Source organism: Rhinolophus sinicus, chromosome 16, assembly GCF_057876585.1.
Source record: "Rhinolophus sinicus isolate RSI-liver-muscle chromosome 16, RSI-T2T, whole genome shotgun sequence".
Taxonomy (NCBI): Eukaryota; Metazoa; Chordata; class Mammalia; order Chiroptera; family Rhinolophidae; genus Rhinolophus; species Rhinolophus sinicus.
This window is the reverse complement of record NC_142516.1, coordinates 6,182,324-6,209,587: the sequence shown is the minus strand read 5'-3', so window position 1 is coordinate 6,209,587 and position 27,264 is coordinate 6,182,324. Positions and strand designations below refer to the sequence as shown.

General features: G+C 55.4%; 1 protein-coding gene across 2 annotated transcripts; it reads left to right on the top strand.

Moving 5' to 3' along the window:
• Positions 1-80: 80 nt before the first annotated feature.
• PTPA (protein phosphatase 2 phosphatase activator) lies at positions 81-26,286 on the top strand. 2 transcript variants are annotated; one of them, XM_019728805.3, is made up of 10 exons: positions 81-366; positions 2,809-2,906; positions 5,534-5,620; positions 10,022-10,147; positions 11,753-11,870; positions 13,785-13,884; positions 14,916-15,040; positions 15,952-16,052; positions 20,731-20,838; positions 24,687-26,286. In XM_019728805.3, the coding sequence occupies exons 1-10, from the start codon at positions 336-338 to the stop codon at positions 24,762-24,764; spliced, it is 972 nt and encodes a 323-aa protein (XP_019584364.1). In that variant the 5' UTR covers positions 81-335; the 3' UTR covers positions 24,765-26,286. The 2 variants fall into 2 exon arrangements, with proteins under 2 accessions (XP_019584364.1, XP_074187270.1); XM_074331169.2 differs by lacking the exon at positions 5,534-5,620 and having other exon boundaries at positions 197-366.
• The last annotated feature ends 978 nt before the right edge of the window (positions 26,287-27,264 follow it).

The following is a 27,264-nucleotide window of genomic DNA, read 5'->3' as shown; positions in this document are numbered from 1 at the left end:
GCCCCGCAAAAGCATGTCTGCCGCGCTCCCAGGGCCCCGCGGGCGGTTGGCCTGACGGTTGGTTAGCCCGCCGTTGGTGCGCATGCGCCGGGCGCCCCGCACCAACATGGCCGCCGCCTCCCAGTGAGCCCTGCAGCCGCGAGCCGGCCGTTGCTGGTCATACTCCCTGAGTGCCCCGCACGGACATGGCGGTCGCCTTCGCTGGGGTGACTTTAATTCTCGGTTTTCGGGTATAGCCGGCGGGTGCTCATCTCTCTTCAGAAAGCTCTGAGCACGGGGAAAAGGAAGGGTGGGTGCGGAGGTGAAAAGTGAGGTCCAGCGCCTGACGGAGGAAGATGGCTGAAGGCGAGCGGCAGTCGCCGCCAGGTAGGGCGCGTCGGGCCCGGCCGGGGTGGGGGAGGCGGGGGCGGCGGCAGGCGTGGGGGCGGGGAAGAGGTGTGGTGCGGGGGTCTTAGCAAGGGAATGACCGCGAGATGGAGGAACTCGCCGGGCAAGAGCTGATGGGCCCGGAGGAGGAACTAGAGATGAGGGGCGCTGCGGGAGAAGTGGTGAGGAGGGGACCTTCCTGAGCGGAGGGCAAGAACTCGGGGCTGCGAAGGGGTGGTGGGTGGGGCGCAGCAGCCGACTTGGGGAGCCCCGGCTGCCCGTGGGTCGGGTGGGCAGCGCCTTGGCCAGAGGGGGGGGCCTTTTCCACGTCTGGGCTACGCGTGCTGAATTGAGCTCTTGATCTGGTGAGGACGACGCGAGGGATGCTGGGCTTAGGTGCTCTGTGGGCCTGGGCCTGCTCAACCCGGTTCCCAGCCTCCTCCGTGCCCTGCCCCCCGCGCATCCACCTCCCCTCTCTCTGGGAAGCCGCCTCTGGAGTTTGTAGTGGCGGGGAATTGCCTGAGAGAAACTGGTCCGCTAAACCACTAATTTAAAAAGGCAGGTTGTGCAAGGAGATGAGTCTCTAGAGCATCACCATCTGTAACTTCTGTTTACACTGTGGCTGGCCTCTTTCTAGTGCATCTCCAATACCTGGGATGGAGGTGCTAGGGAAAGAATCTGCTCTTAGAGAACTGTGTAGGGGAAGGCTGTTTGTTGACATTCCCTCATCAGCCCCCCCACCTTGAGCTAAGAAAACTTTAAAAATTCTGTTGGGAGCAAATAGATTGGACAAACGTAGGTAATGTTTTGAAAGCATTTGATAGTCCTTCTCTTTTGTCGTGCATTCTGTGATCCCTGGGAAGGTCTCATAAACTCTGAAGATCAAAAGAGGGCCCCCCCCCCAAAAAAAAAAAAAGAGATGAACAAAGAGCTGACATTTGTTTGGTACGAAACTTCTGTGCGTGTTCTCTTAGAAGTCTTGGTATGACGTCAGGAGATACAAGGCAACCAGAGTTGTCACTGAGATGAATGTCTTTGAACATGGTGGTGGGGCATAGGGTGGGGGAGGGAAGCTGTGTGCTGGCAGAGAGGAAGGCTCTGGAGGTTAGCGATGGCTGGGAAGATCCAGGGTCCCTGCACGTGGCCCTTCTTTGAAGTTGAAACAGGCTGTTTTGGGACAAGTGGAGAGAACAACTTAACTCAGACAGTGTAGTGGTGAAAACCTTGGATTTCGGAGTTACATAGACTCTCTGTAAGAGAGGCTCTTACAGACATAGAGAATCTGCTTGGCCAGTCGCAGCCTCTGTGAGCCTGTTTTCTTATCTCCTAAAATGGGGGCTACTATACCTTCTTCACAGAGCTGTAGTGTGTGTTCCATAGATGATGTGGACGAAGCATGGGACATGGCGGGTAAGTCAGTCAGTGTGGATTACTGTGAACCTTTTCAGAAGTGGTACAGGTTGTACATGTGGACTGGCTCCCAAATGTATTACACATTATACTTACTCTCTGGATTTTTTTTTTTTTTTTAGGAACATCTCTAAAACTGGATGTTTCCATCTTATACCGAGAGGTTTTAGGGGATCCAATTGTCCATTGGTCCCTTTGTCAGAGGCAGAATCTGACACTGGAGAGACTGTGGGTGTGACTTCATTTATCCCAGTCCTGAGTTTGAAGGCTTTTTTTTTGTTTAGCATTTTATGTTCTGGCGATTTGTGTGTGTGTTTCATCAGTGATTTGTTGCAATGCTTCCTATAAGGTAGCCTTTCCTCTGGCAATAGAGCCTGGCCTGGAGGTTTTCCTCCTTGTGAAATAATGTCAGGAGGGCTATCCCCTTGCAGGAAATAGTTCTTTCCAGCTTACTCACAAAAGGGCTCTGTTCCCAAAGATCATTTGCAAGTTGATTATTTGGAATGTGGAACACATTTTCCCCTAAAAACAATGTGGTTAGGTTACCAGCCTGACCTACAAAACTTTTTATTTAGCATCTTAAAATAGCAATTTACTAATAGTAGGGGGGTTCTCAGTTTTGGGTGCTGGGAACAGGGCTTGCAGAACAGGTGCGAGGAGGAAGAGAGTTTTTCTGCTCTTTCTTGGACGCTTTTTGAATTTTGAATTAGGTAGAGGTTTGCCTTGCTCTTATCTCAGATTCTCTATTCTTCTCCTTAGGTCTCCAGGTCTCCTGGCACTTTTATCCCTCAACAATTGATACCTTAACTTTCCTTGCAGAGAAAGGAATGGCATGAGGCCAGTGGGTTTGGTTCAACTAGCCAATACTCTATCCTGGGAGTACATGTCTGTCTGGTTTACATTAGGGCTTGGGTATTGTAGTCTTGGTTTAAGAGAGAGCGAGAGCGAGAGAGCGAGAGAGAGAGAGAGAGAGAGAGTTAGTTGGAGGGAGGGTTTGATTTATCTCTTTCCTTTTTCATTTTCTTTGTCCAGATTCTTCGGAGGATATCCCTCCAGCCACTCAGAACTTCATCATTCCAAAAAAGGAGATCCATACGGTTCCAGACATGGGCAAATGGAAGCGTTCTCAGGTACCAGTAGTGTCTGCATTGTAGGGTCAGAACTGGGATGAGAAACTTGGGATTTTTCAAAGGCAGTGTTTTGTAGACATGACTGGGGTTCTGAGCTCCTGATCCTTCTTGCTCTTGGAGCCAGAGCTGTTAGAGGCTAGGGAGAGAGGTGACAGGGGAGATGACGGTCCCTCCCTGTCCAGGCCAGCACTCAGAGATGCTTCAGTGGGAAGGTCCCTGGGCGCCGGGGCCAGGTAACCCTGGAGAGTTCTACTCCTGGTTCTCTTGCACCATCGCCCCTGGAGTGTTGTTATATTGGCTGGACGTGAATACCCTAAATGATGGAGTAGGTCACTTTGATTCTTGGTTACAAGTAACAACAGAGTTGGGGAGCCAGTAATCAAAGGGAGAGGAGGTGATCACATGAAATCCTAGTGCAGGGAAGTGGCTGAGTCTAAAAACACCTGGGAACTGGGACCTAGAGCGTGGGGTAGACCAGCGTTCTGTGCTGCCCAGTCCACGTGGTGGGCAGATGCTAACAGCTTATACTTCCCGGGCTATGGTCAGGCTGTGGGAAAAGACCGGGACTAAGATAAAGAAAGGCAATTTCAAATCCCCAGGGAAGGCCTTGGGGCCAGCTCCGGCCAGGTGCCAACACCTGGTCTGGTCGGCTGGGGTAGGGAGTGTCACCTGTAGAAAAAGTCAGGCTCGGGAGGTCCCTGGCAAGTTTGGCAGGTTCTTTATGAGGAGTCTGCTGTGCTTACGTTGGTCTAGGCCACAGGTTGGTAAATTGTTGCCTGCCAGCCTGATCTGCTCTCTTCCTGTTTTTGTAAATACAGTTTTACTGGAACACAGCCACACTCATTTATCTGTTGTCCATGGCTGCTTTCGTGCTACAAGGGCTGAATTGAGAATTTATGAAGCAGACTGTATGGGCTATGGAGCCTAAAATACCGGGGGTACCAAAAATATTCGTACACATGACTTGTATTCTTTTCTTATCGGTATGTATTGAGCATTACAATTTCAATACAGTTTTTTCCTTCCTTAAAATGTGTACACCTTTTTTTGGCACCGTCTGTATTTACTGTCTAGCCCTTTGCAGGCAAAGTTTTCCAGCCCTGCTGTAGGTAGCAGCACTTTTGGGGAAGCGTTGGCCACTGTTTCTTCCGGTGTGCGTGTTGAGCATACCTAATAGAAGCCTTCACTCCCTCTGAAGCTCACCAGCGAAGTGCGTGGACCTGTTGTGACCAGGCAAGTGACTCTGCTGTGGCCCACAGTTTCACTGGGCAGCAGAGCGCAGTGGCCAGGAGCATGACCTGGGGTCAGAGGGTCAGGGCTTGAAGCCCGGGCTGCCATTTTCTCTTCTTGTGACGTAGGCAAGGTCTAACCTGGTCAAGCCTCGGTTTCTTCTACTATAAAATGGGTTGTTTGGAGACTTAAATGATTCAAAGCCCAAAATGCACCTGGCCCAGTGCTAGACATCCAGTGAGCAGTAGGTGTGATTTTTTTTATTCTTGTGATGACGATGATGATGGCGGCGTCGGTGGAGACTTTGCACACAGTCATGTTCATGAAAGTGTCCTGAGTTTCAGTCACTAAGAGACCTGGACCGGTGTGGGAGCAGGGCCTGTGGAGGGTGACGCTGTCCCTTGCTGCTCCCTCCCCTTGCATCCCAGCGTGCTTTGCCAGAGTGAGGACGAGAGTTCAGACTTGCTCTGGGCTGGGAGAGTGGCTGGCTGTGTGTGACCCACCGGGCCTGCCGGGGACCCCTCATTCCCCCTGCAGCCATTCCTTAGACGCGCAGGAGGACCAGGCTGTAGGATGTTCCCTTCTCGGCACTGAGGGTCGGTTCTCACGGCTCATCTCAGGGCCTGCTGCACGTGCTGCCGGCATCCGCAAACCCTGGATGAGGAGGAAGGAGGAAAGTGAGGGGCTAAGGGATGAAGAAGAAAGAAGCCTGAACACGAGTCGCTTGTTCCCAGGAACTGCCTCTCCAGGGGCCTGCAGCTCCGTGCTTTTTTATCCCTGTGCTGGGGACAGCCTGCAGCCCAGGTGTACGTTGGGGTGGGTGTGCTGAGAGACCTGGCCATGGGCAGAAAACAGTTTCTTCTCGTGGGAGCAGGGCATCCGCACAGCCGGCAGACAGCCTGGCCCGTCTGGTGCAGGAAACATCTGGAAGATGACCAGGGGAGGAACCCTTGGTGGTTTCCTTGGACTCCTGCTGGTACAGTGCCGTGGTCACGGACTCGGCCGTGGAGTCTGGCCTCCTGGATCTTACTCCCCATTTCATGAGATCTCGGTCTTGGGAAACTTTGGGCAAGTCACTTTCCCTGAAGCCTCAGCTTCCTTGTTTGTAGAAAGGGGACAGCGATAGTATCTAGGTCATGACATTGTTGTGTAAGAAACCGATGGCAGCACTAGTGAGCAGAGTGAACTGGCTGGACACCCAGGTGTTGTTGGCCTGCCAGTGGTTGTGATGGAGGGCGGGGTGGCTGCTTGGTGTGACCTTCCTACTGCTCCTGCTTCTGGGTTAGGAGCCAGGGGCAGCTTGGAGCAATTTTGTAACCGGGTGGAGCTGGGGGCCGGCTGGGCTGGGGGGAGTGGGGTCTCAGCCGTCTCACGCCCCACCCCCCTCTGTTTGGTAGGCGTATGCCGACTACATCGGATTCATCCTCACCCTCAACGAAGGTGTGAAGGGCAAGAAGCTGACCTTCGAGTACAAAGTCTCTGAGGTAGGCAGGGCCGGGAGCCTCCGCAGGGCCTGTCCAAAAATAGCCCCAGAGGCACGTGTGCTCACTGCCCACAGCAGGGCCAGTGCTGCAAATAAGGTCCCCAAGCACATGTGCAGGTGACATTTTGCTGTCGATATTTCTAATCTTTGTAAATCTGTGAATAGATGTATATTTATAAAATTGGATCAAGGTAAATATGCCATTTTATAGCCTGCGTTTTTGCTAACTGGTGTCTTTATGTAACTTTTTAAATTAAGAAAGATCACAAAAGAGGAAAACATGCTGACTGAAGAGATTACTGATAGAAATGTAGAGCATTAACCAAAAAGCTGACTTCTTCCCATAGCCCGCCTCATACCTGACTCCCAGGGGCAGCCTTGTTAGTTTGGGGAGTGTCACCCAGACCTGTCCTGTGAGCTGCTCCTCTCTGCCGTGGAAATGGCTGCCTCCTTGAGCCATGCCCTTATTTGTTTAAACTGCTCCGTAACCGTAGACTTTTAGCACTGCTGCTCTGAATATTCTTGCACCTGCATCTGTGGGAGTTATTTCCCAAGGATTCAGTCCTAGTGGTGGAAATACTAAGTTGAAGGGCACGCACTGCTAGGTGGGTGCTTTTGGCTGTGTTTCAGAGACAGGCTTGTTTGTGGAGGGAGGGCAGGAGCTGTGGGGAGGCTGATACCCATGGGAAGGTGTGGTCTTGCAGGCTGTTTGCTCTGCTGGATGCCATCTTCCAGGGCTGAGTCCCAGGCTGCTAGTGGCCTCTTGGATTCCTGTTCCTGTGGCCCAGAACCACCGTGAGCCTCTTATCTCAGACCCCAGGGCCTGGGAGCCTCTCTTTGCTGCTCTATGCTCTAGCCACAGCCTTGCCTGTTGAGTAAGGCCGGGCCCTGCCCTCGGGGCCCAGCCTCTCCTCCTGTCCTGAGGTTCACGTTGCCCTGTTAACCCTCCTACTCTTGGGCCCTGATTGCTGGATGTCCACAGTCCTGTTCTCTCACTTGTGGGGAGCCAGGCCTGTGCTGGGGATTGACAGCCTTCTCTTGGGACCTGGCCCACCAGCAACTTCCTGGTTCCTCTTGGGCCCACCCATTGCTATGGGACTTTCGCCGTGGGCACAGATGGCTGAGGAGAGAGAGGGCTCCTCCTTGAGCCGGTGGCAAGGGGTGCTCAGCTGTGCTGAGTGGGCTGGGGAATGTGGTGGGGAAGGCTAATTAAAGGGGAGCGTTCTAATTACCCCAGCAGGTCCTGAGCTTCCAAATCCTTCTCAAGCCCCTTATTTGCCCTTGGGGCTTTGATGGTAGCTGTCCACACCAACCAGGTATTGTCTTAGCCCAGGAGCTGCCCTCTTGGCAGGTGTGCAGCACGGATAATTGCTGGGGTTCTAGAGTCAGGCTGACTGGGTTTTGATAACCTCTCACTTCTGAGCTGAGTGGACTTGTCCCCTCTGACCCTCTATGTCCTCATCTGTAGAGTGGGAAGAGCCACAGACCTACTCATGGCCCCTGGGAGGATTCGCTGAGATCCCCCGTGCAGGGCGCTGTTTTGCACAGTGCCTGGCACAGACTAGATGACATTGTCGTGACTAGCTGTTTTCTGCTTCTCATTGGCAGTAGTGTGCTTGCTTCAGTTAGGGTTCTTCCTGAGCGGGGCTTCATCCGGTGCCGGGCAGTGGGTGCTGCTCAGTTGGTGGACAGAGGGGACGAGTTTGGTCTCCCAGCTTCTGCCCACAGCTGGCAGGGGCAGCAGCAGGCCTGCTCACAGCGTGTGGCCTCGGCCCACAGGTGGGGGCTCTTCTGGTGCAGCTTAGGTCTCCTCCTCCTCGTCACTCCTGCCTCCTAGGGCAGGGATGGCAGCTGCAGCTGGGGAGGGAGCAGCCGGGCTGCGGGGGGCCTCCAGACTGCCCACAACAAAGGGACAAGATGGGCGATGTGAGCTTGTCTGCACCATGTTAGGAGGGCTCGCCTTCATTTTGAGATTATGTCTGTCCTGTTCTTTGGGGGTTAAAGTGTTTGCAAAATAAAGGTGATAATAGATAGGAGACTGGTGTTTTGTTGTTGTTCTGTTTGATTTTTTTATTTGATTTTTTTATTGGGGAACAGTGTGTTTCTCCAGGGCCCATCAGCTCCAAGTCGTCGTCCTTCAATCTAGTTGTGGAGGGCGCACCTCAGCTCCACGTCCAGTTGCCGTTTTCAGTCTTTAGTTGCAGGGGGCACAGCCCACCATCCCACGTGGGAATTGAACTCGCAACCTTGTTTTTGAGAGCTCATACCCTGGCTGCCCCTCTGTTTGATTTTTAAAATGAGGGCAAAATAAAAAATTGGTAAGTAAAATTTGGAAGAAACTTTTACTTGTCCATGAAATCCGAAAAGGAAGCAGTGGATTAGGGAGAAGGAGTGTGGCTCAACGTGTACTTCGTGCTTCCGAGGGGCTCCAGCCCACGGTGCCGCCCCTTTCACTTCCCTCCCAACTAGCCAGACAGCAGAGACAGCCCCCAAACCCTCTCCAGAAGGAAGAGCTCGGAGCATTTTAATTATTGATTGGCTCAGCTGAGCTGGCAGCTGGGGCCTGGCTGCTTTCTCCCGTCAGCCTCCCCCAGGCTGGGATCGCCGGCATTGGGCCTTGCGGGTGTTTCCTGGCGCCCGCTCATTGCGCCGGCCCTCCCACGTCCAGTGCTGCCCGGGCTCAGGTTTGCTCTGTTCTTACCGGTGTTACTGGTTCTTGGCAAAGCCAGGCTCTGGCAGCACTCTGTCACATTTCAGCAAGGCAGCCTTCTGTCACCCGGGCTCTCTGCCTCAGCCAGATATAACAGGAACGTTCTCTTCTTACAGGTGTCTTTTTCTCTCCTCCCCGGCCTCAAGCATGGGGAAAAGGGAGGTGAGGGAGGGCCGCCGTCAGGTTGAGCAGTGACCGGAGGTACCATTTTCATGGATAGCGATGTGATTCGTGCCTCCTGGATCTACGCAGCGGGGACACTGGCTAACTTGTATTCATTAGCTCAAGCCCGCCTTTCCCACCCCCCAAATACACACACAGCTCTCGGGAAGCTTCCTGCAGGAAGCTTTCCTGACCATGTCTTGCCCTCCTTGTCACAACTTTTCCTGTGGGCAGCCACCCTGCTGGTTCCTACCAGTGCCAGCAGGAAGTCTGGGAGGCATCTCCTTCTACCATCTGCCCAGTAGACACAGGGTCCCTCCTCCCAGGGCCGCCGCCTCACTTTGCATGTCCCCTGCGTCGGGCGCTCCCCGAGCCCTTCGTTGCCCCACGTTTGGCCCGTTTTTGTAAGCCACGTTGGAGAGGCAGCCTCACCTGATTTCCTCACCGAGTAACATTGTGTGCCAATGCTGCCCTGACCTGTGACGCCCGTTGCACTCCTGAGGCCCGCCTCCCGTGGGAAAGGTAGACCTGAGGGGTGGGCTCTCGAACACTGGCAGCCCTACAGGGGCGACCCCTGTTCGTGCCTCTGACGCAGCATTTCCACAAAGGTGAGTTGCCAGGTTTATCATGGTGTTGTTTGTGGTACTGAAAAATTGGAACTAACCCAGGCCTTTAACAGCAAGGATAGCAGTAAATCAGTTGCAGTACTCGGTCACAATGACGTATTCTCCCTCATAAAATGGTACTGACACTTGACGTGGAATGAGGTTCTTGAGGAAACAGCAGGCTCCAAAGCTGTGCGTGCCCTGTGAGCCGTGTTTCGACTCCATGTGTGTAACCACACCCCATTCCCCTGTGCCGGGCACTGTTCACGGGTGGCCGTGTGGTGCTTGTCAGCGCCTGAGGCGGCATCTATCGTCGTGCCCGTTTCTGAGATGAAGAAACAGGCTGCGAGTTCAAGTCACTTGTTCAAGGTCTTGCGACAACTAAATGGTGTTTTAGCCGGGATTGGGGTCCAGCAGGTTCAGCTGCCTTCCAAATTCTCACCCTGATAAGCAACAGAAAACACTAGAAAAAGATGAATGTTAAGAGTATGTTATTAATAAAAGGTTAGTAGTGTTTACTTTTGGTGGCTGGATTACTGGTCCTTTTGGTTTTTTTCCTTTTACATTTCTGTTTTCTGTGATGGCAGGTGTAGGCCCCACAAAAATCTATTGAAGAAGGTCAGGGCTGCAGTTTGCGCTTACCCAGCAGCTCCTCTTGGATACTAGCTAGCGAGACGACCCAGGTGCCGAAGCCACACCTGTCCCTTCCACCTGGTGCTGGTCCCTTTCGATAAAGCTCGCTATGCTCCCCTGACCTCTTTTTCATATGGAGCATGGTTGGGAAGAAGCGGGGACAGCAAGGAAGATGCCAGTTAGTGCCATGCCTTGGGTTCACTTTCCAACAGCAGTTGGGACTGCCGTCTGTGTCTCTAGCTTGGAGCCACTGGTCACTGTTAGCTTGGCCCCCTCTACTTTGCCTCAACAGGCCATTGAGAAACTGGTCGCTCTTCTCAACACGCTGGACAGGTGGATTGATGAGACTCCTCCAGTGGACCAGCCCTCTCGATTTGGGAACAAGGCCTACAGGACCTGGTATGCCAAACTCGAAGAGGTGAGGCTGCCACAGACAGGCGTGGGGGCTGGGCTGGGCTGGGCTGGGCTGGGCTGGGCTGGGCTGGGCTGGGCTGGGCGGAGCTTCCCTGCATATCAGAATCACTGGCATCTCTGCCCCCGCGGGCTTCCGGGAATCACCATGTGGGTGCATAGTCCTCTGCACAGGGCTGTTCAGTAGCTCACTGTTTGTATTGGCAACAGATTGAAATGTCCCAAGTGTCCATCTGCAGGGGAGCCATTAAATAAACTAGTACTGCCCGCGGAGCACTATGCAGCTGTAAGAGAGGAGGAGGCTGACAGGGAACTCGGGGAAGGGACTCTGATGTATTGTCAGGTCAAAGAGCAAGGCCTGGGACGCACGTGGCGAGCTGCCTTTTGGTAAGAGGGAGAAGAAAGTGTGTTTGCGTTCCTCGGTTTGCATAGAGAAACATCACTGGAAGGACACACAAAAGACCAGTGAAGCTGCGCTTTCTTTTTGAGGACGAGAGGAGGGAAGGGTGGATGGGGACTTCGCAATGCATCCCTTTTATTACGTGTTTGTTTCTGAATCATATGATGGTGATACCTGTCTAAAGCAAACAAATGCAGGATCGCAACCCCCTCCTTAGAAAAGCAGAGTTTGGAGGTCTGGAGTGGGGCCTGTGGATCCAGGTTTTCACCAGGTCTCCAGGAGGGTCTCATGCCAGGGGTCCATAGACTGAACTTAGAGAAACTTGGGTCCTAATTGCTCGGGAGTCGCAAGGACCCAGCAGAACACTTTCTCTCCCTAAGAGTAGCTTGGTCTGATTCTGGATTCTAAGATGGCACATGGGCTTGATTTTTGTTTTGTTTTTTTAAAGGTTTTTATTAAGTTGTAGCTTAAAGCTGACAAATTATAGCTATACAACTCAACGTGATTTTACCCTCGCACCCACCACCCATATCAAGCTTTAGAACATTCCAGCACTCCAGCAGCACCCTTGTGCCTGTTCCTAGTTGATATCCCCCCAGCTCTTCTGATTTCTTTCCCAGAGATAGATCTGTGCCTGTTTTTGAACTTCATATAAATATCTGGCTTTTTTGCTCAATGTTACGTCTGTGTGACTCATCCACATTGCTGTGCATGGCAGTGGGTCTTTTTCATTGCTGCATACTATTCCAGTGTGTGAACATACCAGTTTATCCCTTCTCCTGTTGATGGACGTCTCAGTTGTGGGTTGTCTCCATGTTTTGGCTACTATACATATGTAATCCCTGCATACGTCTTTTGGTGGACACATGGCGCGAACTCCCTTGCTGGAAGTATGAAGAAAGATGACATCTGTGGGAATGTCGATGAATTACCTAATGGGAGAGTTGAATGGCTTCTTTTCAGATCCCTGCTGTCTTGCCACCAGAACCTTGTCACCTGGAGGAAAGGTCAGCAGGTGAAAAGCCACCCCAGGGTAGTCTGTTGTGTAAGAATAAATGTTCTTCCCCCTCTTCCTTCTGTGGCCAGTCAGAGCAGGGAGCCAGGCCACCTGCTGTGGCAGTCTGGCCCCTAGCCACATGCTGCCCCTGGGCACCCGCCTACCAGGATGCTGCCTAATCTGCTGCCACCACTTTGTGTCTCTTGTGTTATCAGGAAGCAGAAAACTTGGTGGCCACGGTGGTCCCCACCCATCTGGCAGCTGCTGTGCCTGAGGTGGCTGTTTACCTAAAGGAGTCAGTGGGGAACTCCACGCGCATCGACTATGGCACAGGTACCTGCCATGCCCAGCACTTTCTTCGCTTCACGGTGGTCTTTTCTTGGGCTGCTTCCTTTTTGCTCTCGGGTTGTCTCTGGGGCACCCCTGAGCAAGCAGCCTGTGGGGGCCCCCTGGGGTGCAATGCTGCTGGGTACAAGGAGGCCTTGTGCTGCCCCTGCAGCCCTGGCTGGGGCCACCAGGGGGAGCTCATGCCATACGTGTGCTGCCTGTATGCTGAAAGCGATTCCTGTTCTAAAGATGGTCTCTCTGTGAGAGACCATCATCTCCAAAATAATGGTTTACTGAGCACTTACTGTATCTCAAGGCAGCTGCTTCTGGAAGCCTTGAGAAATGAAAGAGGTCGGTGTCCTCTGGCATCACTGTGGCTTCCCTCTCCATACACCTCTTGCTCTTAGCCACGGTCCCTGTGTTCTTGAGCTCCCAAGGACAGGGAGCATGCGGGCACCCTAAAAGGGTGTTCTCTAGGTCAGGGGGTGGCTGAGAGGATCCCTGCTTTGGTAGGCCCGCCTTGCCTCTCCTTTCCACCCTGAAGCAGGCAAATGCAAATGCTGCTGCCCCTTCGCCCCCCCACCCCCCCCCCCCCCACACACACACACACTCGTTGCTGGGGCTTGGGAGCCTCAGAAGGAGCCATGCTACAGAGGCAGGCCCGGAGAAGGGCCCCCTTGGACCTGGGCCCTGGGGAAGTTTTGTGTCTGCTCCTGTGTTGCTAGCAAACAGGTTTATCAAGTATTTTGAGACTTTCTGGGGTAGAGCTATGACTAAGACTAACAGGGAAAGACTCTGGAGGGGAGAGTGGCCAGGTCAGCAGGGGGTGGGGTTTTCTTCCACTCTCAGGTGCTCTCAGGTGTGCAGTGATGTGACTTGGACTCTGGCTGCTCATGATCAGAAACTGCAGGTGACAGTAACAGTTCACAAGCTTCCAGGCCCTTGGAAAGACCTTCCTTTTGCAGAGCTAGGACAGGAAGTCACTAAAATATTTTCTCTTCACCTCCCTCCAAATACATTTCCTATGACACTATGAACCATGGGTTCAGTCCAGGGTCCAGTCAGTGGGTTCTGTAGTGCTGACCGTTCCTATTTGACGTGACTGGGAAAGGAAGGGGCGTGCCTTTTGACCCTGTAATGTGACCCTGCTTAGAATGTGAGCTGCTGAGAAGCCTTCAGTGGCTCCCCACTGCTCTCAGAATCAAGTCTGAGCTTTTTACTATGGCTGTTCAGGTCTGTCTGATCCCTAATCTCACCTTGTTACACTTTCTCCCTTGCTCTCTGCCTTAGCCATACTGGCCTTCTTAGGGTTCTTCAAACACATCGAATTGTTTCCTTGCCTCAGGGCCTTTGCACACACTGTTTCTTCTGGCTAGAATGCTCTTTCTGCTTTCTTCACCCCCATGCCCTGCCAATTCTTATTCATCTTTCCAATTAGCATTACTTCCTTAGGGAAACCTTGAACCTTATGTCAGGGTCTGCCTGTGATATCCTGCAATTATCACGATATCCTTTTTTAGAGCTAGAATCATAGAAGTGATTGTATATTTAATGTCTGTCATAAGCTATGAAACAAGGATGGGGCCTTCCTCCCTAGTGCCTGACACCGACAGTGACTGTCCCCATAGTAGGTGCTCAATAAATAGGGTGGAATTGGTGAGTGAGATAAACCTACAAAATGAAATGTAATGCCTGTTTTAAGAAGTCAGCAGCCTGGGCCTTTTCGGAGTAGAATTATAGTATTGGTGGTTCTTAAAAGACCCTAGGTCTTTCTAGATGGGGAAGAGGCCCCATTATTTTCATGTTGACCTCCCTTCTTAGAGGGGGCAGTTATCCGTGATTCCTACACTGGTGAGACCAAGAACAATCCCACTCCTTTTTCTGGAAGACTGTCAACCTCGGCTGTTTTTACTCCCCCAGGACATGAAGCAGCCTTTGCTGCTTTCCTCTGCTGTCTCTGCAAGATTGGGGTGCTCCGGGTGGATGACCAAATAGCTATTGTCTTTAAGGTGTTCAATCGGTGAGTGAGAGGAGGGCAGGAGGGGTGGCTGCCAGTGGGCGGAGGAGCGAGGGGGTCTCTTTCCTCCGTACGGTCAGACTGGGGACAGGGTGCTGGAGGGTTCTCTCGTCCTGTCCTAATCGAGCTCTGGCTGTGGATGGCGTGTCCAAGCCTCCTCCTTCCAACAAGTTCAAATTCAAGTAAAAACAAGTGAAGGAAAGGTTACACACCGACCGCTAACACTTCCATGGTGTTCACCACGCGGAGGCACGCTTTACACACAACTCGTTTACTAGGCTGTAGCATCGAGGTTTGCGGACGCACACTGTGATGTTCGCACAACGGAATCACCTCGCGATGCCTTTCTCAGAACGCATCCCGGTCGTTAAGTGGCGCAAGACTGTAATTCTCACAACAACCCTAGGAAGTAGCAACTGTCATTTCCATTTTTAGATGAGGAAACTGAGGCTCAGAGAAACGAGATCTGTTCACTTGAGGTTACACAGCTAGGTGAACCCAGGTGGTCAGGCTGTGATCTGACCTCCTCCCCTCACCACCCAAACCACCTGCCTGGCAGCACAGGTGAGTTTCAGTCCCCAGAGGGCGCTGATGGTGCCCATTGCAGGCCCACTGCCAATGCCAGTGCTGAAGCTCCACGAGGACTGGACATAGCTCCTTGGAGGATGGTGCTGAAAGGACCTAGGAGACAAGCTTCTTCACTTCCTAGCCACTTTCCGATGGGTAAGGCCGAGTTAGGGCAGCTGAGACTCCTGCCAAGGGGCTCACGTTGTCAGGAGTTGATGGCCCTGACTCCCTTTCCCAGGTGGTGTTTTGCCCCTTTCCTGGGCCAAAAGCAGGCCGAGTGTGGGAGAAAAAAAGAAAGCTACAGTATTTTGAGAGTACCAGCTGATCATAACTTGTGCGTGTAGGTTTTCACTGAAATAGAGACCAGGCACATTCTTAGGTGCTTATTTCCGGCTTCCTTGTGCTTCCAGCGGGACTGTCTTTTTCACTTCTGCTGCCTCCCCTCTCCTCCCCATCCTCCTGTGCAGGTACCTTGAGGTGATGCGGAAACTCCAGAAAACATACAGGATGGAGCCAGCGGGCAGCCAGGGCGTGTGGGGCCTGGATGACTTCCAGTTTCTGCCCTTCATATGGGGCAGTTCGCAGCTGATAGGTACTGAAGGGGGCACGTACTCCCCCACTCTCCAGAGTGTGTTCTGTGTCCCTCCCCCCAGCCCCCCTCCCCTCCTTCCTTCTCCTGCTGCCCAGACAGTGACAGCTTGTAAAGCAGGCATTAGACTGGCTATTCACGGAGGCTGCGAGCTGTCGACCTTCTGCCACGCCAGCGTGGCAGGCTGAGGGAGGCGGAGGCAGAGCGCCACCGAGATAACGGGACGTGACATGGGCTGGAGCTGGGGCCCTTGCCTGGCGCAGAATGGACTGGTGTGAAATGTGCCCAGCTCCTGGCAGCAGCTGTGGGGTTTTAGGTTGAAAATCAGGGGCTCTTTGACTTCGTGACCAACGTCATGCACTGTCATCATTGAGCCGTGTGTGTGGGGCCATCAGAGAGCTGCCACCAAGTGCTGGACGGTGGGCTGCTTGCTCGGGGCCCACTCTGGTGGTTCTCCCACTTTCCCACGTGCAAGCTGAAGTGGGTGAGGGGGCGGGGATGACTTCTGTTTCCACGTAGCACTAACTGCCGACAAACTCGGATTAATAAGTGACTATTTGCTGAGTGTTTGCTCTGTGCCAGGCGCTGCTCTAAGGGCTTCAGGTAGATTATCTCCCCAAATCTTCTCAGTGCCCCTGGGAAGCATCTCTGCCAGCACTGACTGACACCTGTGTACGCACCGTGAGTGTCAGGTGGCACTCAGCAGCCTTGCAGGGGAGGTACTGTGCTGATCCCCACTGCACAGAGGAGGGGACCGAGTCGCAGGGCCAGCAAGTGGCAGAGCTGGAGCTTATTACACTAGAATGTACACACGCACAAGGCCGGTTATTGCTCCTTCGCGGTCCTGTGTGGGGTGAGGTGCCCCGGTGGCGTGAGCACCTGGTTCTGAAGCCGGCACTCTTTGCTGTTCCCAGATCACCCGTGTCTGGAGCCCAGGCACTTTGTGGATGAGAAGGCCGTGAACGAGAATCACAAGGACTACATGTTCCTGGAGTGTATCCTGTTTATCACTGAGGTGAGGGGAGGGGGAGCGGGAAGCCCGCGGCAGCCTCCAGGCTGAAATGGACGGAGGCTGGTGGCTTTGGACAGGAGCCAGAGCTGCGCTCACAGGTGGCAGGCCTGGCCCCAGAGGCAGGTGATTGAAAAGGAAGCCCCACGAGGCCTCTGCAAGGTCAGGTCATCTCCTGACCGCCCAGATCTCCTTCCCCATCAGGGGTCCGGGGTTTCTCCTTGCGCTGCGGGACTAAGACTCGCTCACTAGCTGGACTTGGTGACCGATGCAGCAGGTCGGAGGGGGGGATGGGTGTCAGCATCTTGCAGGTGGTGCCACAAGGTCCACGTTTGGGGACATGTGTATGAAACCACGGCAGGAGTTGGAGAGATCCTGGAGCAGACAGCAGGACAGAGTTCTGCTGCAGGGGCACATCTGTCAGTGCCTGAGGACGTGGGCCAAGGATAGTGCTGGAGGTGTAAATAAGCAGGCCTGGATCCCCAGCCCACCCCACAGGGGTGGTTTAACAGCGCTGTTGTCCCCTGCTAAGGCAGGGGACAGTGCAGCCTTGAACTGCTCCCTGAAGATTGTCTGCAGATCATGTTAAATGCACATTCCTAGGCACCACCCCAGCGTTCTGAATCAGAATCTTGGGGGACAAGGGCCAGGAACCTGTATTTAAACATACTTTTAGGTGACTGCACATGAAAGTTAGGGACCCATTGCTCTCAGGGCGTCTCTTCCAGGAGGTACCAGGACATTGCGTCCTCCCTGCTGAGTACCCGCCGCCCCCGCAGACTTACAGAGGGTGCCCTGGCTCTCCTATCTGGAGAGGGTCTTGCCTCCTTTCTTTCTTGATGCCCACATGCATGTCTCCTGGCCTCGGTGCCACGCCTGGCTACCTGTGGACCCCCACCTGTGGGACTGCTGTCTTAGCTGCCTATTCTGAGCCCCCCTGCAAAGGGGAAGAAGCCTGGTTAAGCAGCCGTAGCTCCAGGCTCCCCCTGGTCAGCATTCAGCTCAGGCTTCCACCAAGCTCCAGAGGCCAGAGGGGAATGACATGTTTTTCCAAGTCAGCAAATGGACCCCGGACTGAGGGCTGGGCGGCCACCGCTTCATTCTGAGATCTGCTGCCTTCAGCAGTGTAGCCGGCCCAAGGTCGGAAGGACTCCGGGGCAGCCTGGCTCACTGCCGAGAAAGCCAGTCACGTGCTGCTCTCTCTGGAGTGAAACTCGTGGATCTTCGGAGCCCCAGAAGACCCCAGGAGGAGCAGGGGAGGGAAAGGGGTGGTGCACCTTCTCTGCTCGGCTGTGGCTTTGCTTACTGGGGGTAGACGGTTAAGCTGTTTTGGCTCCGCCGGGTGGTAGACCAACCCCCTGGGTCCCTGTCAGTAACTAACAAGGAGGAAGGCCAGGTGGGGCTTCAGGGAATATGGGACTTGAATCCAGGTTAAAACTTTGTGTTTTTGTTTGTTTGGTTGGTTATGCTGGTGTAAAAACCCAAATGCTTTCACAAAGTTTGAGACCCAGTTCTTCTGCTAGAGAAAAATCCTACAGTGGCCACTAGGTGGCACTAAAGGCACATTGAACTTGGAGACGGCTCGAGTAACATTTACTGGGGAAGAGGCTTGAACTGGGAACGGGGGCAGGCCCTAGACTTCGGGTTGTTCCGCAGCCTCTGCAAGGCCTGCTGTTCACTTTGGGTCTAGGTGCTTGGGTACACACTGGACGCTAGCAGGTAGTGAGAGCCGAGGTGACAGTAGTGAGGGCCCCTTTTCACCCACTTGGTCGGGCTGCTGATTACAGCGCACGTAGTGCTAGTTCTCCAGAACTTGTGTCTGGGCCACCCGCCACCCCTCCCCTGCCCACCTCAGTCCTGCATTTTGCAGCCCTTAGTTGGTGAGTGAGCCACCTGGCCTGGCACCCCCTAACAAAGGGAGGCCCAAGGTCTGACACTTTGGCCGGGACCAGGAGGCCCGTGTGGGGTTCTGGGTGCTTTGGTCTGGAAGGGGGCGGTGTTCCCTCTGCAGACCTGGGATCACTAGGGCTGGTGCAAGCAGGAGAGGAAACCAAACAAGAAGTTGGAAATGGAACCAGGCTTCTCCTCCCGCTCTCCTACGGGGTTGGGAGACCAGCTTGGGACCTGGGCAGCTACCCGTGGGCATCGCAGACGAGGGACTGCATCTCACAGGGCTTCTGCTGCCTCAGGAAATGCAGCCCTGGCGCCTTTAAGAGCCCAGGGCAGGCAGGAAAAGAATTTCAGTTTCAATCTGGCTTCTAAATTTGGAGTTTTGGGAAGGGAGGGATCAGATTTCAGCTGGAAGGGAAGGAGCTGACAGGAAGGTGCTGTGCAGAGCCTCCCCCACCCCCGCCCCATCCCCCCTCAGTTACTGACAGAGGAACCATTTACAAAAGGCCGATTCTCTTGGGAGTGGAGAGGCAGGAACGCAGCGTCTGTGAGTAATTTCCTGCTCAATATGGCTGCTCTGACTCACACGATTCCCCTGGGGTCACTGCGGGACTGCAGCTTGCTTGCTTGTTCTCGCTCTTTCTCTTCTCCCTTTGTGGCTAGAATGAGCTAATTTTTTTTTTTTTTTTGGTCTTCTCGCTCCCATTGCTTTTTCCCCCTCATCTGTTTTCCTTTCCCAGAGTTGCAAAGTCTCCTTCTGAAGGACTTAGGAGATCTTGGGACACTGAAGGTCTGGGGGAGGGAATGGGGCAGCCCCTCTAGAGAAATAGCATCTCTAGCGTTCCCATGGGTGGGAGGGCAGAGCCACTGAAGCTCTCGAGCTCAGGCTCTGTCAGCAGTCTAGAGAGACCGCCCCCTCCCCCCCATGCCCTTAGTGGGTGAGGCTGGCCCAGGAAGCAGAGCCTCTGGTTTCCCAGCATCCATAGGCCTGCCTTGCTGAGCACTCCCCAGGAGCTGCTGCTGTGGGCCGAAGAAAGCAGGGTGCCTCCTGGGTGGCTTGCTCACGGAGCCCCGACCAGAGTGAAACTGGTCACACAGCTCCCATGATCCCTGAGCTCAGGGCCTGGAAGTGTGCAAGAGAGGGCTGGAGCCTGGCCCTTGTCCCAAAGGTGCAGAGAGCATGGGGAAGGGGCGGGGCGAGGGGGATGGGGAGGGATGGGGGTGGAGCCTGCTTGAGTGGGATCCTTGGAACAAAGCTCTGTGAAGGCCAGGCCCACTGCAGGCGGGGATGCCTGGTTGCCCTCCTGGAGGAGGGCGCTTTAGATAGAGGAGGGGAAAGATTCTGGGTGAAGAGACTGGCACAGGATAAGCCCCGTGGGCACCAGAGTGGGTTTATCCAGCAACGTGGGCTGTGGCCTCACTGCTGGAGGAAGGAGTTTGTTACTGAACCTGGGGGGTTGAGACAGGCTTTTGGGCCAGGGGAGGGAGATGACAGGGGTAAAAATGAGCTTTGTAAGAGTTGCCCTTACTGGAGAAATGGAGAAGCCGGTGGGAGTGGGGCACTGGGCAGAGACCACAGCCAAAGGGCAGGGGCTGGGGTGAGGGTGGTGGGATTGTGAGCCTTTATTCTTGTGATGCCCAACATGCAGAGAGAGCTTTGGACCCCTCCTTTCTCCCTAGAATCGCTCTCCCTCAGGCCCGCCTCCAGCACAGCCTCTTCTGGAACCTTCCATACACTCAGGGTCCAAGTCTATGCTTCCTTGCCAGCTTAGCCTCTTTGCTTTGCAGACTTTGTTCTGAAGCCTGGGGCTCAAGGTGCTGGATGGACCCTGATTCCCCAGCATCAATACTGCTTATTGGCCGGGGAAGGGAGGCAGCATAGAAGGGGACCGTGAGCTGCCTGTTAATCTGTGCAAATGTGCTGGCCTCATGCTGTCTGAGGGGCACACTCAGGCACACAGACTCCCTGTCTCTGTGCTGTGGCTTCTGATGTCACGGTAACTCCCCGGGGCTTGCTGCAGAATTGCTCTCTTCCTTCCCCGAGGCCAGAGTTTTGGCCAGAGGAGGGACCAGGAGTGGAGCTGTCCTTGCTCCTGCCTGTCCCTGCCGCTGTGGTTGCCACCCCTTTCACACTTCCTGTCGAGGTCAGGCTGGCTTTCTAAAGAGACCTTCCTCCTGAATGTGCTGCAGTCAGTGCCTGGATTTGGTCTGACCCCCTTGGCCCTCCTCCAAGCTGACCCCTCCCTCGACTGTTCCACCTCTGCCAGTGGCAGGTGGAGACCAAGTGCCCTGTGGCAGACCCACCCTGGATATGGGGCTGGGCTGGGGGGTCGGGGTCCAGGCTGCTCCTGCGGATATCTGAATGGGGGAGGGTCCCTGTGCTGGGGGGACCTTCTTTGGTTCAGGAACTCGGAGGGAGCCGCACCAGGAGCTTGGATGGAGATTTGATTTTTCTGAGGTTGCTCGATTTAGTGGATCGTGGGAATCAGGCCCCGTTTTTTTTGGCTGTGGAAGGAAAAGGGTGACTGTGGGGCTTATGTTTTCCCAGTGGATCTTGCAGGTTAAGGGGGACCCTTGTCCCTGGCACTTCTGTGTGCCTGTATGCGTGTGCGGCCTGGTCCCCATGCGTGCGTGCTGACGTATGTGCGTGCGTTTATGCGTGCATGCATCTGTGTGTGTGTGTGTGTGTGTGTGTGTGTGTGTGTGTGTGTGTATATACGCTTGACCTCGCTGCAGGGGAGCAAGGGCTGGGCTCCCAGGAGGCCACCTCTCTAGCTCGTGGACTCTTTTCCAGATGAAGACGGGTCCCTTTGCCGAGCACTCCAACCAGCTGTGGAACATCAGTGCTGTCCCCTCTTGGTCCAAAGTGAACCAGGGTCTCATCCGCATGTATAAGGCCGAGGTGAGTGGGGGCTGGCTGGCTGGCGCTCCCGGTCCTCGGCTGCTCCCCCCCCTCCACACTCCACTGGTTTGCTCTGAATCTTAGGCCGGCTCCGCTGACACTTGTGGCCTCAGAATCTCCATCTGTGGGATGGGTTGTCAAAGAAGCACTGGACTGAGGCCCAGCTCTGCACTGAGTGAGGCAAGGCCCTGCTGCTGGTGGGGGGAGGGGGAAATCTCCATTCCCACTTGTCAGATGGCTGGAGGCCCCTGGCAGCTGTCACCTGTGGGGACACAGAAATGAAAACACGCTTGGGAAAGGGTTTTAGCCTTTGAAGGCATGACCCAAAGTGGTGCTTCTCAAACTTTGGTGTCTGATCGCTGGGCAGGTGGGAGCTGGCATTTTTATTTGACCACTTCAGGTGGTCTTCCCTGCTCAAGTCAGAAAGGCAGGGAGAGGTCCAGGTTCCGGAGCTGCCCCTGCTGGGAGGCAGCTGTCCAGCTCCTGAGGGGGCTCCTGACCTCTCTCCTCGTCCATGGTGCCCTTCTCCAGCCAACGAGGTGGCTTTTTCTCTTGCAAGTGGGGAGGAGACATTTGCTTTCCACCCTGTCATTCCCACTTGCTGCTTCCACATCTTGGGCAGACCAGTCCTGGAACTGCTTGACCGTGGCTAGGGAAGGGCCTGGATGTGAAGTCCCTCACCTGGAGCAGCGGATCCCCAGTCTCCTCTTTTCGCCTCAGGCTGGCGTCTCAGATGTTGTCTGCGGTGCCCATCCCGCTCTTGGTCGTCCCTCTCCGTGGCGGGCGGAAGGGAGGTTCTCAGGGTTTTGCTGCAGTACACCCAGAGCCTACTCAGATCGCATCAACAGAGTCGGGGGGCAGAGACAAAAGGGGGTTTGCGGCTTGCTGTGGCTGGGCCTGGCTCGCTCTGCATGGCCCTGAAGGGGTTAATGGTGCTGGGACTGACCAGGCCTAGCCCCCTCTTTCCCTTCCGCCCCTCCCCCTCCATCCCCTTCCTCTGGACTTCACATCCTGTGTTTAGGTTCCAGCCCACATACCTCTCTAATCTGAGAGGAGGCTAGCTGGGCTGCACCTTCCAGGCAGCCGCCAGCACTCTGCTCTGGCTCTCTCACTGCCCTCTGGGTGTCCTGTGGTTCCTGACACCCCCTGCCCCCACCAGTCCCCCAGTGGGTGCTGAGGCGGAACTCAGTCACCTTGCTGAGCGCTCCCCACTGCTGGGGGCTGTGCTCAGGGCCCCCTTCAGCCTCCCACCCCCACCCCAGGCAGGACTCGGGTGCCTTTCCTGCTTGGGTCTTAAATGCTGTCCTTCCTGCAGGCTCTCACTTGGGTGACTAAACTTATTGTGACCTGGGCCCCTAGAGGCAGACCAGGAGACCCTGCCACCCTTCTCGACCTGCCCCTTCCAGAGGCAGAAGAACTGTTGAGTTGACAGGATGAGGGAGGAGCAAATGAAGATTGGAACTGGCTATAGTGCAGCCAGGACAAAACAGCCTCAGGTGTTAACAGTTGTCAGTATTTCTGCGGATGTTGAACACTAGGAGGACAGTGACTGAAAACTACCTGCACTTCAGACAGAGGGAGACGAGCAGATGACCGAGTGTCCTTTCTGAAACGGAAAGTGCCAGCCCTGGGTGCACAGGCACAGTGTGAGCTGGCAGCCTTGCCAGGCGCTGTGTGGCGGAAGCCGCGTTGGCAGGACAGTGCTGAACTCCCGACTTTAGTGGAGGAACACCAGTTCTCTGTGACAGTCGGACTCCAGCAGGTGGCCCTTAGTCTTTGGTCCCTGAGAGTCCAGGGGGTCCCATGCTCCCTGCCCAAGGGGAGGCCCAAGGGGAGCACTTGCTGTTTCAGGCAGTTCTCGGTCTGCGGGCGAAGCCCACCTGTCTTCAAGTCTGGAAGGGGTTAGCAAGGCCAGGCCTGCCAGCCAGAGCTGGCTGCTGAGGGGGACTTGAGCTGGCATTAGGTGCCTCAGGATTTGGGACCAACTGTACATTTCCAAGCTGTCTGGCCTTTCTGAACTGAAGAACCAAATGCTTTCAGGGCCCTTGTGTGTGGCGGGGCGTGTCCTTGCCGAGGGCTGTCACTGGGCTGGCGTTCCCCTCAGAAGGACCTCCTCAGGGCCCGGAGAGCCTCTGCTCCTTCTGGAGTCACCAGGCCCCGAAGGGCCTGCAGGCCTGCGCCTCGAACCTGAAGGTCTGTCTGGGGACAGGCTCGGCCTGGTACACAGGTGCACAGTTAGATGGGAGAAAGGCCTCACCGGAGAGGCCCCTTCCGCTGTCAGCCCTGGAGCCTCTCCTGTCCTGTGGCCCCAGGGAAGCTTGTGCAGGGTCCCCGAGGGCAGAGTGGGCAGAACTTCTGCCCCTGCCCCCTCCCCCTAAGCCTCTTGCCTTTGTGGCTTCTCTCTGAATGAGAGCTAGAAGCAGGTTGACCTTTGACTCTGGAATTCCAGGGCCCTGGCTCCCCCTTTTACAAACTCCCACCACTTCCTTCATGACATAAGCACAATGGCAGCTGCCTTTCCCTGTGGCCTAGATCTGCTCCTGCTCCTCCTCCCCACCAGGGACCACCCCCAGCTGCCTGCTCCCCACTTTCTCTGCCCCAGGCCTGGGAGCCTGGATGTGGCCTGGAGTCCTGCTCCCACACTGAGCGTGGTTCCCCGTCCTTCCACTACACAAACGGTTTTCCTTCCCTGCTCACGTTCTGGCCTCCCTTCGGTCCTTGTGGACTACCCCTCGCCCCGATACACAGCTGCCTGAGACAACCTCGTTTCTGCAGCTGGTCGTGGAACTGAGGGAACCTGGGCCAGTCACCGCATGCCTTGGCCCTTCGAAGGTAGTTTCAGGTTGAGACCCCAGTCACAGAATGGGGCTCTCACCCCCTCTGAGGCCATAAGTTTTGTTCCACCCCAGCCGGGAGGTGCCCACCACATTGTGGTAGTTTCTGTGGCCAAAGCTGTGAGAGGAGGCAGATCCGAAGATGCCTGGAGCTGCTGCCTCAGAGTTCGCTGGTGACCAGGGCCTGTGCAGTAGGCACAGCAGGGCCGGTGCTGGGAGCTAGGGCCTCCCCACGTCCCATGCCTGAGGGCAGAGGGGTGCGGGCCTGCGGTCCGGCTGCCTGCTGTGGTAGGTCAGTTGCTCTCTCCGTCTTCCCTCTGCCAGAGCTCTGGGGCTGAGGCACTGGTGGGCAGGGTTTGGGGAGTAGGGCCACCCCCCTGCTCAGGGCTCTTGTTCTCTGCCCCACGCACAGGGCTGCTGGGAATTGCCCTGGGGGTGGGGGGCTGTCAGCTGGTTCTTATTGTCTCACTGTGAAGTGCCAAGATGCCTTTTTCCGTCCAAAGAATTGAAAATTGGAGAAAATAGGTCTTGGGCCCTTCTCATGCTTGTGTCCCGGTGTCCCCACACCTCTTGTCCAGGGCTAGGACCTGGGCTAGAAGGTCCCCAGTGATCGGGGACCTTCTTTTTGCCTCTGGTCCCAACTCCCCCTCTGGGCCGTGATGTCACTTGACTTTCTTCTTGGCTTATGCTTTGTGGGGTTGGGCTGCCTCTCCCTCTCCCTGTCCCACTCCCACTCCTCACTCTCATTGTCATTATTTGGTGGATCTGATTGTCATGGAGTGGGGTCTTTGGATGGGAGGGGGTGGTCGGGAACAGGAAGGAAGCCTTGTCCTTCCCAAAGGCCAGGGGGCAGCTCTGAGACTGGCCCACTGCCTGGGCCCTGGATGGACACCGTTGGGAACTGTGCTGTTCTGAGTGCCCAGAGTTGTCCAGGGGTCCCTGGGAGGCCCGATGAGGCCTCGGCAGGTGCAGTGCAGGCCTCACCTCTCCGCTCTCCCACCTCCTTCCTCACAGTGCCTGGAGAAGTTCCCCGTGATCCAGCACTTCAAGTTCGGGAGCCTGCTACCCATCCAGCCTGTCACTTCGTGCTAGGAGGCGCTGAGCAGCCAGAGCGTCCCGGCTGCAGTCCCTGTGCCCGCCCTTCCCCACCCCAGCTGCGCCCCCTCCCACCCCCTCCCTCTGTTCTTTCTGTTTGATGAGAGGCTGTTTACTGGGGTGGGTGGTGAGCGCAGGGTTGAGGAAGGTTCGGGGCATAAGGCTGAAGGACCCAAGTTGGGAGAAGTGACCAAAGTATGGCCAGTTTCCTGACTTCCCCTGTGGTGGACAGGTAAGAAGAGGGGCTGGGACACGGTCCCTGGGCCCTGCCCCTGCTCCCCGCCTTCTTCCGCTCCCTGCTGTCCAGGCCCTTTTGGAGACACCTGCTGTTCTGCACCACTGTGGGGAGAGGGAGGTATCTTGCTGCTTCCGTTGCTTTCCCTTCCCATGTCCCATTGCCTTTCTCTGGGTTGGAGCACTTGCTCCCTTCAGGGTGGGTCAGTTTCCCAAGCCATGTTTGGGGCGGCCGTCTGGGTGTCCTGAGGGCTGGAGGCTGAGGCTGGTGGCCAGGCCGGGCTGGCGTGGGGCAGTGGGCAGCGTTGGCGCTTCTGGCCGGTGACCCTCCCAGCTCCTCCTCACGGCTGCCCCTGGGCCTGCGGGCACCTGTGTCCAGTGCCTCATCCAGCTTTTCTGTTCTCTGGCCCTTGGCTTTGCGGGGTTTCCTGCCATAGGCACACCTGTCCTCTCCCTAGAGTAGCCTCTGGAAGCTGCCCTTGGGGTGGGCGCTGGGCTCCTGGGAGAGGCCCAGCAGGACTTGCTCAGGGCTGATTGGGTGAGGCCTGCCTTTGCCAAGCGTGCTCTGCCTGGGAGGGGTGGGGCTTGGGGCCAGTTTTGGTTGGTGAGAATCTGGATTCTTCTCGGTACATTCTTAGGGCCGCTTCTGTTCCCTCCTCACTGCTGCTTGCTTCTCCAGGCCCTTGGCCCTGCTTCCCTGGCTCTCTGGACGGGTTGGAGTGGCAGTGGGGTGGGGAGGGGAGCTGGCCACAGGAGGGCTTCGAAAGCCCACTCCCTTGTCCTCCCACCTCCCTGAATTCACCTGTTGGCCTTCCAGAATGAGCTAGTGATGGCTCCCTGAGCCCGGGCTTTGGCTCTGAGGAGGGGCAGCTGGCCTGGGCTCCGGAGGCCTACCCGAGGGGTTAGGGATACTGGTAGCAGCATGCCGGTTCCAGAGTTTTCTTCTAGGGCAGCTCCCAGGCCTGGCTCTTGCAGACTCTCCCCTGCCCAAGCCCAGGCCTATTCTCACTATCCCTTCCTCGTATCTGGGGCCACATAACCTTTGAGAAGGGGGAGCACCCAAGAAACACAGTTCAGGGGCTTGACCCTTGGATGTGGGCTGATGGCCTGGGCGGAAGCTGGGACATGAGTCACAGAGACAGTTTTCCAAGGAGAGGTTCCATGCCTGCCTCTCCTGGGGTCTAGACCAGTGCCTCCTGGGCCCCTCCTTCCTGTGCCCCCACGGCCCCGAGCCCCTCGCACCTTCATTGCTGTTTGGATTAAAGCCTCTGTTTTGCACCTGTCACTGTGTCTTTTCATGCCACGTGCTTGTTCCATCTCCACAGGACTCTTTGTTCTCCCATCAAGATCCCTTCCTTCATGCCACGGAGTCTGGGACTTGAGCTGTTTCACTGGGGTCTGGGGTGAGCCTTACCTGGGCAGTGGGAATGCACCCTACTGCACGAGTAATGCTTGCCCAAGCAGGTGTGGGAGCAGAGCCCTGGGCCCAAATCCTGGTTCTCTCTATCTCCAGCTGTAAGGTCTCAGCTTCCTCATCTAATAAATGGGGACAATCACAGGGCGACTGCCAGGAGTGAAGGAAGGCTATGAAGTTGACAGCCCAGGGCCTGGCACACAGCAAATGCCCAGGGCTGACTGTGGCAGCCCTTCTGGACTCCTGGGTCAGCCCCAGGCTGGCCTGAGGGAGTCTTTGGACTGGACTTGGCTATGAAACATGCCCCTGCAATTTTTAAGGGGTACGCCCTCCATTCTCCCTCCTCTCCACTCGTGTCCCTGTCATGGCGGACTTGGGAGTCTGGGGGGGCTGCTGTGCTCGAAACTTCTTAGATACTTCTTTAGACACTCCTATTCCGGGGCTTCTGTCTTCAGATGAGTCTTCACAGGAAACCAGAACCCTTGGTCTTTCTCCTGGCCCTGGAGGCCTTGCACAGCACAGGAGAGCCGCTGTCTGAGAGCCCTGCCTCGAGCCAGGCTGACCTGAGTTCAACCTGGGGCCTGCCACTTAGTCGTGAGGAGACCTGATAATTGACTTCATTTTTGAGCCTCAGCTTCCTGATCTGAAAAATGGGCATAATGATATTTAGATCATAGATTGTGAGATTCATTCATTTCACAAATATGTCGTGGCTGCAGATTCCTCATTCTAGTGTGGATGACAGCAGTAGATGTAAATACACCAGAATGTTAGGTAGGGGTACATATTATGAAGTAAGTAACGGCATTTAATTAGGCTGGTGAGGGGCGTTTACTGGAGCTACAAGGG